General features: G+C 44.8%; 1 protein-coding gene across 2 annotated transcripts in view; it reads left to right on the top strand.

Annotated features, from left to right (window-relative positions):
- LOC115143219 (ubiquitin-associated protein 2-like) overlaps positions 1-17461 on the top strand; it is a 29858-nt gene that overhangs the window by 4997 nt on the left and 7400 nt on the right. The window contains exons 5-19 of one of the 2 annotated variants that reach the window (XM_029683387.2): positions 2518-2686; positions 6526-6609; positions 6754-6820; positions 6939-7036; positions 7324-7376; positions 7674-7744; positions 8210-8360; positions 8538-8829; positions 9238-9503; positions 13869-14056; positions 14374-14647; positions 14956-14992; positions 15087-15255; positions 16773-16821; positions 16917-17364. In XM_029683387.2, the coding sequence (XP_029539247.1) occupies positions 2518-2686; positions 6526-6609; positions 6754-6820; positions 6939-7036; positions 7324-7376; positions 7674-7744; positions 8210-8360; positions 8538-8829; positions 9238-9503; positions 13869-14056; positions 14374-14647; positions 14956-14992; positions 15087-15255; positions 16773-16821; positions 16917-17364 (2416 nt within the window). Of the gene's footprint in view, positions 1-2517; positions 2687-6525; positions 6661-6753; positions 6821-6938; positions 7037-7323; positions 7377-7673; positions 7745-8209; positions 8361-8537; positions 8830-9237; positions 9504-13868; positions 14057-14373; positions 14648-14955; positions 14993-15086; positions 15256-16772; positions 16822-16916; positions 17365-17461 lie in introns of both variants that reach the window. The other variant, XM_029683379.2, reaches the window with a different exon arrangement.

The raw sequence follows: 17461 nt of genomic DNA, 5'->3' as shown, positions 1-17461 counted from the left end.
GTTTTGCGCGAATGCTGCCATCAATCCACAGTTTCTGGTTTTAATAGTCACAGTGGGTACAACATCTCCTATACACTTCCTTATACACTTGCTCACTGAGTCAGAGTATACGTCAATGTTATTGTCTGAGGCTACCCGGAACATATCCCAGTCCACGTGATCGAAGTGATCTTGAAGCGTGGAATCCGATTGGTCAGACAGCGTTGGATAGACCTAAGCACGGACGCTTCCTGTTTTAGTTTCTGCCTATAGGAGGGGAGCAACAAGATGGAGTCATGGTCGGATTTGCCAAAATGAGGGTGGGGGGGGCCTTGTATGCATTGTAGAAGGTAGAGTAGCAATGGTCGAGCGTGTTACTCGCTCGTGTACTGCAATCGATATGCTGGTAGAATTTAGGTAGCCTTTTTAACAAAGCTGATTTGAGAACATCCCCAGCTACAATATATGCAGCCTCAGGATATATGGTTTCCAGTTTGCATAGTCCAGTGAAGTTCCTTGATGGCCATCTTTGTATCCGCTTGCGGGGGGATATACACGAATGTCACGATAACGGAGGAGAGTTCTCTTGGGAGATAATAAGGTCGGCATTTGATTGTGAGGAATTCTAGGTCAGGTGAACAAAGGGACTTGAGTTCTTGCATGTTGTTACAATTACACCATGAGTTGTTAATCATGAAACATACTCCCCGGCCCTTCTTCTTACCGGAGAGATGTTTATTTCTGTCGGTGAGATGCGCTGAAAATCCCATTGTTCCTGTACGGACTCCGACAGCATGTCCCATGCTAGCCATGTTTCCGTGAAACGGAGTATGTTACAATCTCGGATATCTCTTTGGAAAGCAACTCTTGCCCTGATTTCATCGACTTTGTTAACTAGGGACTGGACATTAGTGAGTAGTATACTCGGAAGCGGTGGGTGGTGTGGGCGCATCCGAAGCCTCACTAGAAGACCACTCCGGCACCCTCTCCTCTGGCTGCATTGTTTTGTGTCGGCCTCTGGAATCAGTTCAGATGCCCTGGGAGGTGCAGACAAAGGATCCGCTTTGGGAAAGTCATATTCCTGGTCGTAGAGTCTGGTTGTGGTGGTAAATTGACATCTCTCTGATATCCAATAGTTCTTCCTGGCTGTATGTAATAACACTTAAGGTTTTCTGGGCTAACAGTGTAAGAAATAAAACATATACAGTCCTGCACAGTTTCCTAAGGACTAGAAGCGAAGCTGCCATCTCTATCGGCGCCATCTTGCGTTCATTTTCTGGTTTATTCAGGGAAGCGAACATCACTTTTCTGAGATATTTGCCGTTTTTATCTCCAAATAAGTAATCCATGTGAATCGTGTAGATCTGTAAAAAAAAATATATATATATATATGTATGTATGTATGTTTGGGGTAGGGAGTGGTGGTAGTGGTGGGGGGGAATTGGAGTGGTGGGGGGGAATTGATGAAAAGTGCGCAGACTCAGTGTGTCACTCATTGAGCTATGAAAGTGAGATGCGAACAGATTTTCTCACTGTGTGATTACTAAATAATTGTATGTTACTCACATCTGATCAGAGGCCTTCTGCTCTCTTTTAAGGTCCTTACTACTGAAAGTGTCTGTTCCAGGTGCGTAGAAGTCAAAATAACAATACTGGAAGAAATAAAGACCTGCACGCTGTCAAAAAAGGAATAGATCCAAAACTGAGGCCTGAAGATATTTATTGAAACAACATGGTGCCCAAAGAATATAGCATAGTGCAAACAAGTGCAGAAATAACATGTGAAAACAAAACCCATGTTTCTCATATCGAAATTAATGACACAATGCATCTCTACGTGTCCTACAAATAGAACATGGGAGTTCAGAGCGTGATGTCAGAAATGTCATATCAGAATGAGTTCTACATCCAATATCCAAAAAGTGTGAAGTTAAATGTAATGTGTTGTATTGAGGTGTGAATATCAGGGACAGGTTTTTGTGCGGCACGTGCAGAAAATGGTGTTTTTGAGTGACAACTGCAAAGTTCAAGGAGTTGGTCTGATGGTGCCCTCTATCATCGGCCTCCCCCCATGCTTTCAGGAACAATGGAGTAGCTACATTTTCTGTAGGCAATGAATCGCTCAACAACCCTTGTCACAGCCCTTCCAATCAAGCCCAATCTACTACTGCTGCTCCCGCAACCCTGTGGTCATGAATCCTTCATGATGTTTGTCTTTGTCAGTGACGTTGTGACACTGCAGTAGGAGGGGTATACAGGGTCACAACCATTTATGTCGATTACATAAATACATTATCTCACATTGACTATTTTGTACTTTGAAGTTCATGGGAAAGGAAGAAGTTCAAGCAGTTGTAGGATCTGACTTGTAACCTTTTAATCTGTCGTTCTCTTTCCCATCCTCTACTCTTATCACCCCCTCTAATTCCATCCCTCCACCTCTTGTTCCCATTTCCCTATACACCCCCCTTTCAAAGCAAGTGAGGATGTGTCAATAAGAAGAGATCAAACTTTTTAAAACCTCTCTTTCTCTCTCAGACCTCATGGGAGACAGTGGGGAAAAAGAAACCCCTAGCGAAGGAAGGCCCTGCGGAGGGCAAGGAGAACCGGGAGAAAAGAGGAGGAGAGAGGGAGGTCAGCAGGGGCCGCGGGGGAAGCAACCGGAGAGGCAGAGGGGCCAGCAATCGCAGTCGCCAGGGGGAGAGAGGTAGGGGGCCACGGAGTCTCTCATTCTATCCATATGTTAATTAACACTGCCTAATTGATCACCTAAGAGCCAGGGTGAATGATAAGTCAAAGGATTTCAGTTGTTTATTACAGTTCTACACCTTTCAAACCAATATGTTTTCCCGACAACTTTAGCATCCCAGCAACTTTTTCCGCCTTTTCTTTATATCTGAATGGTGTTGCCGGTATCAAGGCCTAAACTTTTATTTACGCAAACCGATCTAGTCATGATTGCGGTAAAGGCCTGCCTTCGGCTTAGTATGAAATGTAGCCGTAATGTTGAGACGAGATTGGCGCGCACTATGCTCTTAAGCTCTTGATGGTTGCTAGGCAGCGGACGTTACTACTATCCTCTAAACTTTGCGAGGCATGTCACTTCACCTATTTCTTTGCATAGCCCACCACATGTACTGTTTTCTTAGCCACAACTGGATGGCTCCATAGAGAATAACTGGGAATAAATTACAGAATTACGAAAAATATGGGAATAAAGTAGGCGAATGTCATTGAAGGCATCAAATTGTTGCTTAGTGAAACGGTCTTCCAATTATTATAATATATTTGAAGCAATAGTCTGACGTGTGGTCAACTATTTTAGCACTGTTTCCTGCTGCTTTGAGACAAGCGTGGGGACTTGTCTTGATAAATCCATACATTTCAGATTTTTCTTTTCACTCATTTGCTGTTTGGCTCTTGGTTAGGCTACAATTAGGCTGTGGAAATGTTAGTTAAGTTGAGGTGCGTTCTGCTCATGATCATCTTGTCTAGTTGGCTCATTCATTAGCACTGATCAGAACATTTTGCCAGCATGTAATGTAGCTTAACAAGTGGATAATTTTTCTCTTGACTTGCAGTTGTAGCCTAGGTCTACTCCCAACCAAAAGCCTGTTTTGTTTAACTGACTCTCCATATGTATATTTGGTTAATTCTCTGGCTGGGCAAATAAGTGGAGGTGGTTTAACTCATCTATTCCTTTGCTCATCTATCACTGATCAGAAACATTTAGCATTCAATAATGTAGCCTAAATAAAGTTTAGACCTAGAGGACCAAAAAAAGCTGATACCAATCAATCGACGGATTTAAAAAAAATATATTTTTATTTTATTTTTATTTGTAATAATGACAATTACAACAATACTGAATGAACACATATTTAACTTAATATAATACATCAATAAAATCAATTTAGCCTCAAATAAAATGAAACATGTTCAATTTGGTTTAAATAATGCAAAAACAAAGTGTTGGAGAAAGTAAAAGTGCAATATGTGCCATGTAAAAAAGCTAATGTTTAAGTTCCTTGCTCAGAACATGAGAACATATGAAAGTTGGTGGTTCCTTTTAACATGAGACTTCAATATTCCAAGGTAAGAGTTTTTAGGTTGTAGTTATTATAGGACAATTTCTCTATACGATTTGTATTTCATATACCTTTGACTATTGGATGTTCTTATAGGCACTTTAGTATTGCCAGTGTAACAGTATAGCTTCCGTCCCTCTCCTCGCCCCTACCTGGGCTCGAACAAGGAACACATCGACAACAGCCACCCTCGAAGCAGCGTTACCCATCGCTCCACAAAAGCCGCAGCCCTTGCAGAGCAAGTGGAACAACCATTCCAAGTCTCGGAGCGAGTGATGTTTGAAAAGCTATTAGCGCGCACCCCGCTAACTAGATAGCGATTTCACATCGGTTACACCAGCCTAATCTCGGGAGTTGATAGGCTTGAAGTCATAAACAGCTCAATGCTTGAAGCACAGCGAGGAGCTGCTGGCAAAACACACAAAAGTTCTGTTTGAATGAATGCTTACGAGCCTGCAGCTGCCTACCATCGCTCAGTCAGACTGCTCTATCAAATCATAGACTTAATTATAACATAATAACACACAGAAATACAAGCCTTAGGTCATTAATATGGTAGAATCCGGAAACTATCATCTAAAAAACAAGACGTTTATTCATTCAGTGAAATACGGAACCGTTCCGTATTTTATCTAACGGGTGGCATCCATAAGTCTAAATATTCCTGTTACATTGCACAACCTTCAATGTTATGTCATAATTATGTAAAATTCTGGCAAATTAGGTGGCCCAAACTGTTGCATATACACTGACTCTGCGTGCAATGAATGCAAGAGAAGTGATACAATTTCACCTGGTTAATATTGCCTGCTAACCTGGATTTATTTTAGCAAAATATGCAGGTTTAAAAATATATACTTCTGTGTATTGATTTTAAGAAAGGCATTGATGTTTATGATTAGGTACAGTCGTGCAACGATTGTGCTTTTTTCACAAATGCGCTTTTGTTAAATCATCCCCCGTTTGGCGAAGTTGGCTGTCTTTGTTTGGAAGAAATAGTCTTCACAGAGTTCGTAACAAGCTAGGTTAGCAGGCAATATTAACTAAATATGCCGGTTTAAAAAGATATACTTGTTTATTGATTTTAAGGAAGGCATTGATGTTTATGGTTAGGTACACATTGGTGCAAGACAGTCCTTTTTTGCGAACACGCACCGCATCGATTATATGCAACGCAGGACAGGACACGCTAGATAAACTAGTAATATCGTCAACCATGTGTAGTTAACTAGTGATTGATTGATTGTTTTTTATAAGATAAGTTTAATGCTAGCTAGCAACTTACCTTGGCTTCTTACTGCATTCGCGTAACAGGCAGTCTCCTCGTGGAGTGCAATGTAATCCGGTGGTTAGAGCGTTGTACTAGTTAAGGTTGCAAGATTGAATCCCCTAGCTGACCAGATAAAAATCTGTCATTCTGCCCCTGAACAAGGCAGTTAACCCACTGTTCCTAGGCCATCATTGAAAATAAGAACGTGTTCTTAACTGACTTGCCTAGTTAAATAAAGGTGTAAAAAAATAAAATAAAAAAAACGGCCAAATCGGTGTCCAAAAATACCGATGAGAACTTGAAATCGGCCCTAATTATTCGGCCATTCCGATTAATTGGTCAACCTCTAATAGAGATGACTCCAAAAGCCAGCGGAGGTTGTGAAATGACTCGCATGCTTTTGAAAGTATAGATTGACGATGAAGATACTCTCAATGTAAGACCCTATGCCTGCTCCCGCCAAAGCGGAGTGAGGGTAGGAAAGAGATAAAACGTGGATCAAAAAAGTGGAAGTTGTGTGGGGAAATATTATTTGTATTTTTATTCTGTTACATTATATTCTTATGTGTTGACTGTGATCAGGGTAGCCTAAGTGAGTCCTCTGTTAAAATAACTATTGATTTCATGAGCATGGCGTAGGCTGTAGGGTGCACAGACCAGTAACATAATTAAACTCAAAATATGCCTATCTATTCTTTTGAAAATACATTTTATTAGTCTTATAATGTTTCTTAGGACCTGCCTAAAACACATTAATAATGGGTTTCTTTGTGATGGCATATATTTAATGGATGTATTAAAATAGACGTCCACCCACATCGCTCATGCCTACTCCCATTCCTGAACTTGCCGGCATGTGCATGGGCGATATAAAAGAATGTGGTAAAAATGGGACTGTATGATTTGGGCTCTATAAAACATTGCCAGCATTTTTTTTATAGCCAACATACCATATAATCTGTCTGTAAAGGGTATTAGTCTGTGTTTATTTCATTGACCATACCTTGGATTAGGTAACACTGCATGGAGCATTTACTAAGAATTTATTGGCGGCCTATTTGTCACTAAGCCATTATTAGTCATTGATGCACTATTTAGCAGAATTGGTTAAAAGGCAACACATTTTATCCATTTACTAAGTCCTGTCCCTTCCCCTCTCTCCCTTTTTCTTTCTGTCTCTCTGAGCAGTGCGGCCAGAGGAGAATGGTGTGGAAGCGGTCCCTGTGGACAGAGGGTCAGAGCGAGGCCGCAGGGGTGGGAGAGGGGGTAGAGGTGAGTGTCATTTAGTGGCACTTTCTCATATGTTCCAGTCAACACTCCCAGGTAACTTGTGGTATCTTAACTAAACACAATTTGTTTGGTTCCATGCTTTCTGTGTGTTGACCTAGTGTGTGTCTGTCTGTGTGTGTACTACAGTCGGATCTGGAGGCAGAGGAAGGGGCAGGGTGCCAGCGGGAAGCAGGTTCTCAGCCCAGGGAATGGGGTGAGTTATGGAATATACACACCTGCACATACCAACTCTTACACACACACACACACACACACCTGTCTGGTTCCTCGTACACTGCTTTTTCTTACACCTAGACCCCTCCTCTCCTTAGGACCTTTAACCCAGCAGACTACACTGCAGAACAGAGGACAGGGACCACACAAGATGACTCCTGGGAGTCAGGAGCCATCAACAGCACAGACGGGACAGGTGAGGCCAGGACCATGAAACACTGGGCTTTCAAAAAATTGTGTGCACACATCCACCAATTTCCCCAGGTGCAGAGTTGAAAAAATATAAACTCTGGATGTATTCTCAGGATGTATTCATTGGTCAGGATGTGTTCATTGTTTTTAATGTTCCTTGTCGACTGGTGCTAGGGAAATGTCCCTGGACTTCAGTTCATATTCTAACGCCTTTCCATAAAGCCTCTGTTTTTCCCCTTTCATCTCTGACCTTCAATAACCTCTAACCCCTCACTGGTGTTTACCATGCAGTGGCCTGGAGGAGTACTCTAGAGGACTGGGCTGCTGAGGACTGGAGCGAGGATGTGAGTCTGAGTACTGGGGAGTAGTGGTCAGGGGGTGGAAGGAGCTGTGAGTCTTATGTTCACGTTTTTGAGATTTATCTTCAGATGGAACAAATACAATATACTAGTTCTCATACAGCGTTAGTTGTTTGTTGAAAAGGTTTATGCTAGTTGATACGGAGCTTTCCTTGAAGTGGACAGTGTTAGATTGGCCATTTTGGATTGTAATTTAACAAAACCATAGATTTGCTTGTATCTCACAACTCTGCCTATTGCGTTTGTCACCAACTCCGTAACCCTCTCTCTGTCTTCCCTCAGCTCTCTGAGACCAAAGTGTTCACTGCCTCAAGTGCATCGGCACCTCAGAACCACATCACACCTGGGCAAAGGTAACTCCCTGCTCAACATCCGCACAACCAACTAGGGCACATTTCAACACTGATTTTGGTATTGTGTTTGTATATATATGGGCTCCCGAGTGGAGCAGGGTCTTAGGCACTGCATCTCAGTGCTAGAGGCATCACTACAGACCCTGGTTCGATCCCAGGCTGTATCACAACCGGCTGTGATTGGGAGTCCCATAGGGCGGCGCACAAAATATAGGACAATACTAGTGCCCAGCGGTGCAGAAAACAACAGTTTTACCTTTTTGCCAGGTTTATTCCATGGAGTGATATGTTTGGCCCAGGTCTATACATGCACTATATCCTGGATGAATGGATCCTTCACCTGTAGACCGGGTCCTCATAGTGGCTGTGATGTGTATCTCTGAAGCAGGTCCCCATTCTGACTGTGTGTATGTGTATAATAGAAATAGTATTATTTTGTAATAATTATATGTGTATCTCCTGTAGCCTGGACCATGTGTCTATGCTGCAGAAGCCAGTGGGAGGAGAAGAGGCCCCCTCCTCTCAGAGCCTGGTCTTCACAAACTCCCACCATCACCCCGCCCGCAACGGGTCGGCCATCGGCACAGGCAGTACCAGCTACGCACATGCCGCCCTGGTGAGGCATACCCTCCCACACACTCGTTTCCTTTACAGTTTTCAAATACATATTTCCTGTACATGATCACCATATTTTTCTTGTATTATCATAGCGCCCCATTCATTCTGAAAATATGTCTTAAACAATTTGCGAGCACCCCAAGCTAACTCTCTTGTCTCGCTCGCTCCCTGCCAGTCGTCAGTGCTGGGGGCAGGTTTTGGGGACCTGGGTCAGTCTAAGAGGAGTCAGTCCAGTCCAGGGGCCCAGATCTTGGAGCAGCTGAAGGGCCCAGGCCTGGGTCCTCTCCCCTCCTCCCAGGCAGCCCCCCCTCCCAGCACACAGGGGACCAGCAGCACCTCTCTGGGGAGTAGACTCCCAGGGTTAGGAGTAGCGCCCCCGGTCCTCCCTCCGCCTTCCACTTCCAGCTGGGACATCAAGACCCCAGAGCCTAGCACCACCACCACCTCACTCACCTCCCACTTCAGCCGTGAGACACACACACACTTGTTTTTCTATTCTCGTGGGGACCTAAACTTTATTTAAATTCAAAATCCTATTTTCCCTAACCTTAACACCTAACTGCTAACCCTAATTGTAGGCCTAACCATAAACCTAACCCCTAAGTTTAAAATAGCCTTTGTCCTAGTGGGGTACGTGGGAAGAATCTTCCTTGTTTTACTGTCCTTGTGTGGGATTTCACATCCCCACGAAGATAGAACAACACCCACCACACACTCAAACACTTTTTATCAGATTTAATTAGAGATTTATCAAATTCATCTATCATTTCAAATACCTGGCATATGGCTTCAAAAAATAAATGACCATATGTCTTCATGTGGTGTTTGTGTCCATATGCCTGGCTGATCTGTGTTTGTGTGTTTTTGCCCTCCAGGAGAGTTTAGACTGCAGCCTGAGCCGTCCCTGGTGCTGAGCCATCTAGTCCAGAGACACGGCGCCCCCTCTCTGCCCCTGGCGCGCCAGTCCAGCCCCCCGCCAGCCCAATCCCCCTCCCCCAGCCAGGGACCCCCCCTGGCCGCCATCGGTGCCAAGCCTGCCCCCAGCGCAGGGCCGGACCCTCAGGGCAGCAGCTCGCTGCAGCAGCAGCACCGCGTTCCTCAACTAAAGGCTCAGAAACGAAGGATACCTCCCACCTCCAAGGTAAGGAACCAAAGTCAAGTCTTTCCTCGATTCCCTGTGTGAAGTCAAGGAATCAAAGACGGGGGAATCAAGGAAAGACTTCCGAGATTCACCCAGTGTGCAGGTCAGTAATGGTCAAACCTTTGCTATTAAGGCTCTTAGCTTAGTTCTAAATCAAATCAAATGTCACATGGGATGAATACACCAGGTGTAGACCTTACAGTGAAATGCTTATTTACGAGCCCCTAACCAACAATGCAGTTTAAAAAAAAAAATACAATAAAGAAATAAAAGTAACAAGTAATTAAAGAGCAGCAGTAAAATAACTATAGCGAGAACATACACAGGGGGGCACCGGTTAGTCGAGGTAATATGTACATGTAGGTAGAGTTATTAAAGTGACTATGCATAGCTGATGATAACAGAGAGTAGCAGTGGAATAAAAGGGGGGGATGCAAATAGTCTGGGTAGCCATTTGATTAGTTCAGGAGTCTAATTGCTTAGGGGTAGAAGCTGTTTAGAAACCTCTTGGACCTAGACTTGGCGCTCCGGTACCGCTTGCCGTGCGGTAGCAGCGAGAACAATATTTGACTAGGGTGGCTGGAGTCTTGGACAATTTTTAGGGCCTTCCTCTGACATCGCCTGTTATAGAGGTCCTGGATGGCAGGAAGCTTGGCCCCAGTGATTTACTGGGCCGTACGCAATACCCACTGTCGTGCCTTGCGGTCGGAGGCCGAGCAGTTGCCATACCAGGCAGTGATGCAACCAAAACCTATTCCCCCTCAGGAGACTGAAAAGATTTGGCATGGGTCCTCAGATCCTCAAAAGGTTCTACAGCTGCACCATCGAGAGCAGCTGTAGAACCTTTTGAGGATCTGAGGACCCATGCCAAATCTTTTCAGTCTCCTGAGGGGGAATAGGTTTTGTCATGTCCGCTTCACGACTGTCTTGGTGTGCTTGGACCATGTTAGTTTGTTGGTGATGTGGACACCAAGGAACTTGAAACTCTCAACCTGCTCCACTACAGCCCTGTCGATGAGAATGGGGGCGTGCTCAGTCCTCTTTTTCCTGTAGTCCACAATCATCTCCTTTGTCTTGATCACGTTGAGGCAGAGGTTGTCCTGGCACCACACGGCCAGGTCTTTGACCTCCTCCCTATAGGCTGTCTCGTCGTGGTCGTTGATCAGGCCTACCACTGTTGTGTCATCTGCAAACTTAATGATGGTGTTGGAGTCGTGCCTGGCCGTGCACCCCTGAGGGGCCCCTGTGTTGAGGATCAGATTAGCGGATGTTGTTACCTACCCTTACCACCTAGGGGTGGCCCGTCAGGAAGTCCATGATCCAGTTGCAGAGGAAGGTGTTTAGTCCCGGGGTCCTTAGCTTATTGATGAGCTTTGAGGGCACTGTGGTGTTGAATGCTGAGCTGTAATCAATATATAGCATTCTCACATAGGTGTTCCTTTTGTCCAGGTGGGAAAGGGCAGTGTGGAGTGCAATAGATATTGAATCATTTGTGGATCTGTTAGGGCGGTATGCAAATTGGAGTGGGTCTAGGGTTTCTGGGATAATGGTGTTGATGCGAGTCATGACTAACCTTTCAAAGCACTTCATGGCTACAGACGTAAGTAAGTCACTGGGCAGCTCTCGGCTGTGCTTCCCTTTATAGTCTGTAATAGTTTGCAAGCCCTGCCACATCCGACGAGCGTCAGAGCCGGTGTAGTACGATTCGATATTAGTCTTGTATTGACGCTTTGGCTGTTTGATGGTTCGTCGGAGGGCATAGCGGGATTTCTTACAAGCTTCCGGGTTAGAGTCCTGCTCCTTGAAAATGGCAGCTCTAACCTTTAGCTCAGTGCGGATGTTTCCTGTACTCCATGGCTTCTGGTTGGGGTATGTACTAGAGGTCGACCGATTAATCGGAATGGCCGATTAATTAGGGCAGATTTAAATTTTTCATAACAATTGGAAATCTGTATTTTTGGACACCGATTTGGCACTCTTTTAATTAAAAAAATATATATTTTTACACCTTCATTGAATCTTTTTAACTCGACAAGTCGGTTAAGAACACATTCTTATTTTCAATGACTACCTAGGAACGGTGGGTTAACTGCCTCGTTCAGGGCGGAACGACAGATTTTCACCTTGTCAGCTCGGGGGATCCATTCTTACAGTTAACTAGTCCAAGGCAATAACGACCTGCCTCTCTCTCGTTGCACTCCACAAGGAGACTGCCTGTTACTCGAATGCAGTAAGCAAAGGTAAGTTGCTGGTAAAACTGTGCTAACTTATCTTATAAAAAACAATCAATCATAATCACTAGTTAACTGCACATGGTTGATGATATTACTAGATATTATCTAGCGTGTCCTGCGTTTCATATAATCTGCCTGAGCATACAAGTATCTAAGTATCTGACTGAGCTATGGTAGGCAGAAGCAGGTGGTAGGCAGAAGCAAACATTCATTCAAACAGCACTTTTGTGCATTTTGCCAGCAGCTCTTCGTTGTGCGTCAAGTATTGCGCTGTTTATGACTTCAAGCTTATCAACTCCCGAGATGAGGCTGGTGTAACCGAAGTGAAATGGCTGGCTAGTTAGAGCGCGCTAATAGCGTTTAAAACGTCACTCGCTCTGAGTCTGTGGTTGTTTCCCTTGCTCTGCATGGGTAACGCTGCTTCGAGGGTGGCTGTTATCGTTGTGTTGCTGGTTCGAGCCCAGGGAGGAGCGAGGAGAGGGACAGAAGCTATACTGTTACACTGGTAATACTATAGTGCCTATAAGAACATTCAATAGTCAAAGGTTAATGAAATACAAATGGTATAGAGGGAAATAGTCCTATAGTCCTATAATTCCAATAATAACTACAACCTAAAACTTCTTACCTGGGAATATTGAAGACTCCTGTTAAAAGGAACCACCAGCTTTCATGCGTTCTCATGATCTGAGCAAGGAATTTAAACGTTAGCTTTCTTACATAGCACATATTGCACTTTTACTTTCTTCTCCAACACTTTGTTTTTGCATTATTTAAACCAAATTGAACATTATATATTTGAGGCTAAATTGAATTTATTGAATTTATTGATGTATTGTATTAAGTTAAAATAAGTGTTCATTCAGTATTGTTGTAATTGTCATTATTACAAATAAAGTAAAAATATATATTTTTAAATCGGCCGATTTAATCGGTATCGGCTTTTTTGGTCCTCCAATAATCGGTATCGGCGTTGAAAAATCATAATCGGTCGACCTCCAGTATGTACGTACGGTCACTGGGGATCACGCAATCAATGCACTTATTGATGAAGCCAATGACTGATGTGTTGTAAATACCATCGGAGGAATCCCGGAACATATTCCAGTCTGTGCTAGCAAAACAGTCCTGTAGCTTAGCATCTGCTTCATCTGACCACTTTTTTTTAAATTGATTTAGTCACTGGTGCTTCCTGCTTTAATTTTTGCTTGTAAGCAGGAGTCAGGAGGATAGAATTGTGTTCAGATTTGCCAAATGGAGGGCGAGGGAGAGCTTTGTGTGTGGAGTATAGGTGGTCCAGAGTTTTGTACACCAGCTGTTATTTACAAAAATACCTAGTCCGCCGCCCCTTGTCTTACTAGACGCCGCTGTTCTATCCTACCGGTGCAGTGTATGACCAGCTAGCTGTATGTTGATAACGTCGTCGTTCAGCCACGACTCCGTGAAGCGTAAGATATTAGTTTTGAATGTCCCGCTGGTAGTTTAATCTTCCGTGTAGGTCATTGATTTTATTTTCCAAAGATTTCACGTTTGCTAGCAGAATGGAAGGAGGTGGGGGTTTATTCAATCGCATACGAATTCTCAGAAGGCAAACCGCCCTCCGGCCCCTTTTTCTCCGCCTTCTCTTCACGCAAATGACGGGGATCTGGACCTGTTCCCGGGAAAGCAGTATATCATTCGCATCGAGCTCGTCACTCGTTAAAGGAAAAAAAGGATTCTGCCAGTCCTTGGTAAGTAATCTCAGTCCTGATCTCCAGAAGTTATTTTCGATCATAAGAGACGGTAACAGCAACATTATGTACAAAATAAGTTACAAACAATGCCAAGAAACGAACAAAAAAACACAATTGGATAGGAACACGTAAAACGTCAGCCTTCTTCTCCGGCGCCATCTAACACACCGGATTGATCTAATCAATGTCTTGATGCTTAATTTGATCAATGCCCAGCATTGTAGCGCACTGCTCTAAACTAAGAAGCTAAGGGCGTTTGAGGGTATTGGGGATCAAGATAAGCAAATCTTTGCAGATCCTTACACAGGCTGTTCTTCTCAGATGCAAGGATTGTAAATGATAATGTTACCAACAGTATGCCCACTCTGAGTGAGAGCTTTCCCTCCCCTCCTGTCCAGATCCCTTCGTCGGCGGTGGAAATGCCCGGCTCTGCCGACATCCCCGGTCTCAACGTTCAGTTCGGAGCGCTGGACTTTGGCTCGGAGGCCGCACTGCCGGACTTTGGCCCCGTGGAGACATGTGTCAGCGTGGTCTCCAGGGCCCCCGCCCCACAGAGCCAGACCAACCTCTACTCCAAACCCCTCAGGTGGGTCACAATTTCCACCACAGGTGTATTCAGTTAGGTTAAATGTTGCAGATAGAAGAATAATGAGTTTACGTGATTCCCCTTTGTGCCTGATAGGATTGTCTATCTGTTCTGCACAACATTTCTATGTTATTCTATGTCTAGCTATATGTATTCTGTTATGTTGCACTCTCCTGAACAGATCAAAGGGGTGGCCAACAGACTGAAGACCATGCAACCACACCCCTTGGACTAGAAGTCTATTTGAATACTTTATACTATGTACTTGTACTTATGGCATGTTTATAACTAAAACCTTCTTCTCTGTTTGTCACCAGTGAATCTATGGGCACCCCTCTTTCTATTCCCCTCCCTCTGTCCTCCTCTGAGCCCATCTACCACTCCCCGTCGGTGGCCATGCCCAGCCTCGCCCCCTCCGCTATGGGTATGGTCAGCTCCTCCACTCCCTCCTCCTCCATTTCCTCCTCAGTGCCCTCCTCCTCCTCCACTTCTCCCTTCGTCTCACTGGGAAGCGGTTATGACTGTGGGCCTGTGGCCCCTCACTCACGCCTGGCCTTCTCCCAGAGCAAAGAGGCCCCCGGACCAATCATGGTGAGTCAATGTTTAGGTTATCTATCTAACATTAAAGGCCACCGTAGTCGTTCGGCACCAAACTGACTGAAACATGGAGGAACGACCTGAACTTGTCCAATAAGAAGAGTTTGTTTTTATTTTCCGTTGCAAAACGTTTTGTTACGGTGTGCACTAATGAATAAGACCCTTCCACACTGTCATGGCTTGTGTAATTGTGAGACGCACCAGTTGTTGTTGTATGATAAAATAATTTCCCACTGTCGGATAATAAAGATAAGTTGACTTGAGTGAAGAATACAAACTTGGTCGTTTGCTCGTCTCAACAGAACGGTCTGAACAGTGTGAGGACGTCTGCGATGGACAGTAAGTAACACATTTAATTAAATCAATCATTCATTCAGTGCTGCTACTTTTGTAGTTAAATTGTGATTGTTTCTCCCTCTCTCTTTCTTCCCAGCTTCATCAGCCTCCTCCACTCCAAAGCCAGAATCTCCCTCTCCGAGCATCAGTACCAGCAGTGCTCCTGCCCCCTCTGCCCTCATGCCCTCCTCCATACCCCCCCACAGCTCAGCACTTCCCAGTCTGCCACACGACATGCCCTCTGCCAGCTTGGCAACACTGAGCAGGTAACACACACATCTACAAATGGCTACAAATGCAGTTAACTTCTAGTATCTATTGAGATGAATATACTTGATTGTGAATATATCTACATCAAGAGCAGAAGGCAAGTGGTGTGTATATATGAATGAATGAATGTCCTTTATACAGTGCATTCGGAAAGTATTCAGACCCCTTCCCTTTTTCCACATTTTGTTACGTTACAACCTTATTACAAAACTGATTAAATACTTTTTTCCCCTTATCAATCTACACACAATACCCCATAATGACAAAGCAAAAACAGGCTTTTAGACATTTTTGCAAATGTGGAAAAAATGTTAAACTGATATCACATTTACACAAGGTTTCAGACCCTTTACAGAGTACTTTGTTGGAGCACCTTTGGCAGTGATTACAGCCTTGAGTATTTTTGGATATGACGCTAGAAGCTTGGCACACCTGTATTTGGGGAGTTTCTCTCAATCTTCTCTGCAGATCCTCTCAAGCTCGGTCAGGTTGGATGGGGAGTGTGGCTGCACAGCTATTTTCAGGTCTCTGATCGGGTTCAAGTCCGGGCTCTGGCTGGGCCACTCAAGGACATTCAGAGACTTGTTCCGAAGCCACTCCTGCATTGTCTTGGCTGTGTGCTTAGGGTCGTTGTCCTGTTGGAACGTGAAGCTTCACCCCAGTCTGAGGTCCTGAGCAATCTGGAACAGGTTTTCATCAAGGATCTCTCTGTACTTTGCTCCGTTCATCTTTGCCTTAATCCTGACTAGTCTCCCAGTCCCTACTCCTGAAAAACCGTGTGTGACGCTTGGCATTCAAGCCAAGGAGTTCAATCTTTGTTTCATCAGACCAGAGGATTTTGTTTCTCATGGTCTGAGTCCTTTAGATGCCTTTTGGCAAACTCCAAGCGGGCAGTTATGTTCCTTTTACTGAGGAGTGGCATCCATCTGGCCACTCTACCATAAAGGCCTGATTGGTGGAGTGCTGCAGAGATGGTTGTCCTTCTGAAAGATTCTCCCATCTACACAGAAGAACTCTGGAGCTCTGTCAGAAATTTCCCTGACCAAGGCTCTTCTCCCTCGATTGCTCAGTTTGGCTGTGCGGCCAGCTCTAGGATGATTCTTTGTGGTTCCAAACTTCTTCCATTTAAGAATGATGGAGGCCACTGTGTTCTTGGGGACCTTCAATGCTGCAGAAATTTTTTGGTACCCTTCCCCAGATTTGTGCCTCCACACAATCTTGTCTCGGAGCTCTACAGACAATTCCTTTGACCTCATGGCTTAGTTTTTGCTCTGACATGCATACACTGTCAACTGTGGGACTTTTTATATAGACAGGCATGTGCCTTTCCAAATCATGAATTCTGTTTTTTATTTTTAATCAATTTGCAAGAAATTCTAAACTTGTTTTCGCTTGGTCATTATGGAATATTGTGTTTAGATTGGGGGGGAATCATTTAATCCATTTTAGAATAAGGCTGTAACGTAACAAAATGTGGATAAAGTTAAGGGGTCTTCTTCTCTCTACCTTGTAGTCATGGCAGCAGTAGTCATTCCTCAGTGCTCGGCTCCAGCTCTCTCACTGTGAGTATGGCTTAACACACACTCACACGTACATTTATTTTAGAGAGGTCTATGCAATCTCCTCCTTAACTCTCTCTCTATCCCTCTCTTTGTAGTACACCAGTGTGGACAGTAGTGTGAGCTCTCTGGCGCCCTCGTCTGGCTCCTACTCAACTGGCCAGGCCCCGGCCCAGTCGCTGCATCAGGCCCAGGCCCAGTCGCTGCACCAGGCCCAGTCGCTGCACCAGGCCCAGTCGCTGCACCAGGCCCAGGCTCAGTCGCTGCACCAGGCCCAGGCTCAGTCGCTGCACCAGGCCCAGGCTCAGTCGCTGCACCAGGCTCAGTCGCTGCACCAGGCCCCGGCCCAGTCTCTGCACCAGGTCAACAGCAGCATGGCTCACATCATGGGCACCATGAGCCACATGAACAGTATGGTCAGTAGCATGGGTGGCACCAGCGGGCTACACGCCAGCCAAGCACTGGGGCTCAGCGCCAATGGAACCACAGCCCAATCAAACCTCTCCTCGGCCCCCAGGACCGCACCACTGCTCTCCTCCTCAACTGGTACTCACAAATATATTCGTACACACACACACAGAGTTAGCCAGAAACATGAAGCATACAAGTGAAACTGTAGTTGTCTAGAAGCAGTGTGTATCCT

Source organism: Oncorhynchus nerka, linkage group LG2, assembly GCF_034236695.1.
Source record: "Oncorhynchus nerka isolate Pitt River linkage group LG2, Oner_Uvic_2.0, whole genome shotgun sequence".
In the NCBI taxonomy this organism is placed as follows: Eukaryota; Metazoa; Chordata; class Actinopteri; order Salmoniformes; family Salmonidae; genus Oncorhynchus; species Oncorhynchus nerka.
Note: the sequence above shows the minus strand (reverse complement) of the source record. Positions and strands in the feature narration are given on the sequence as shown.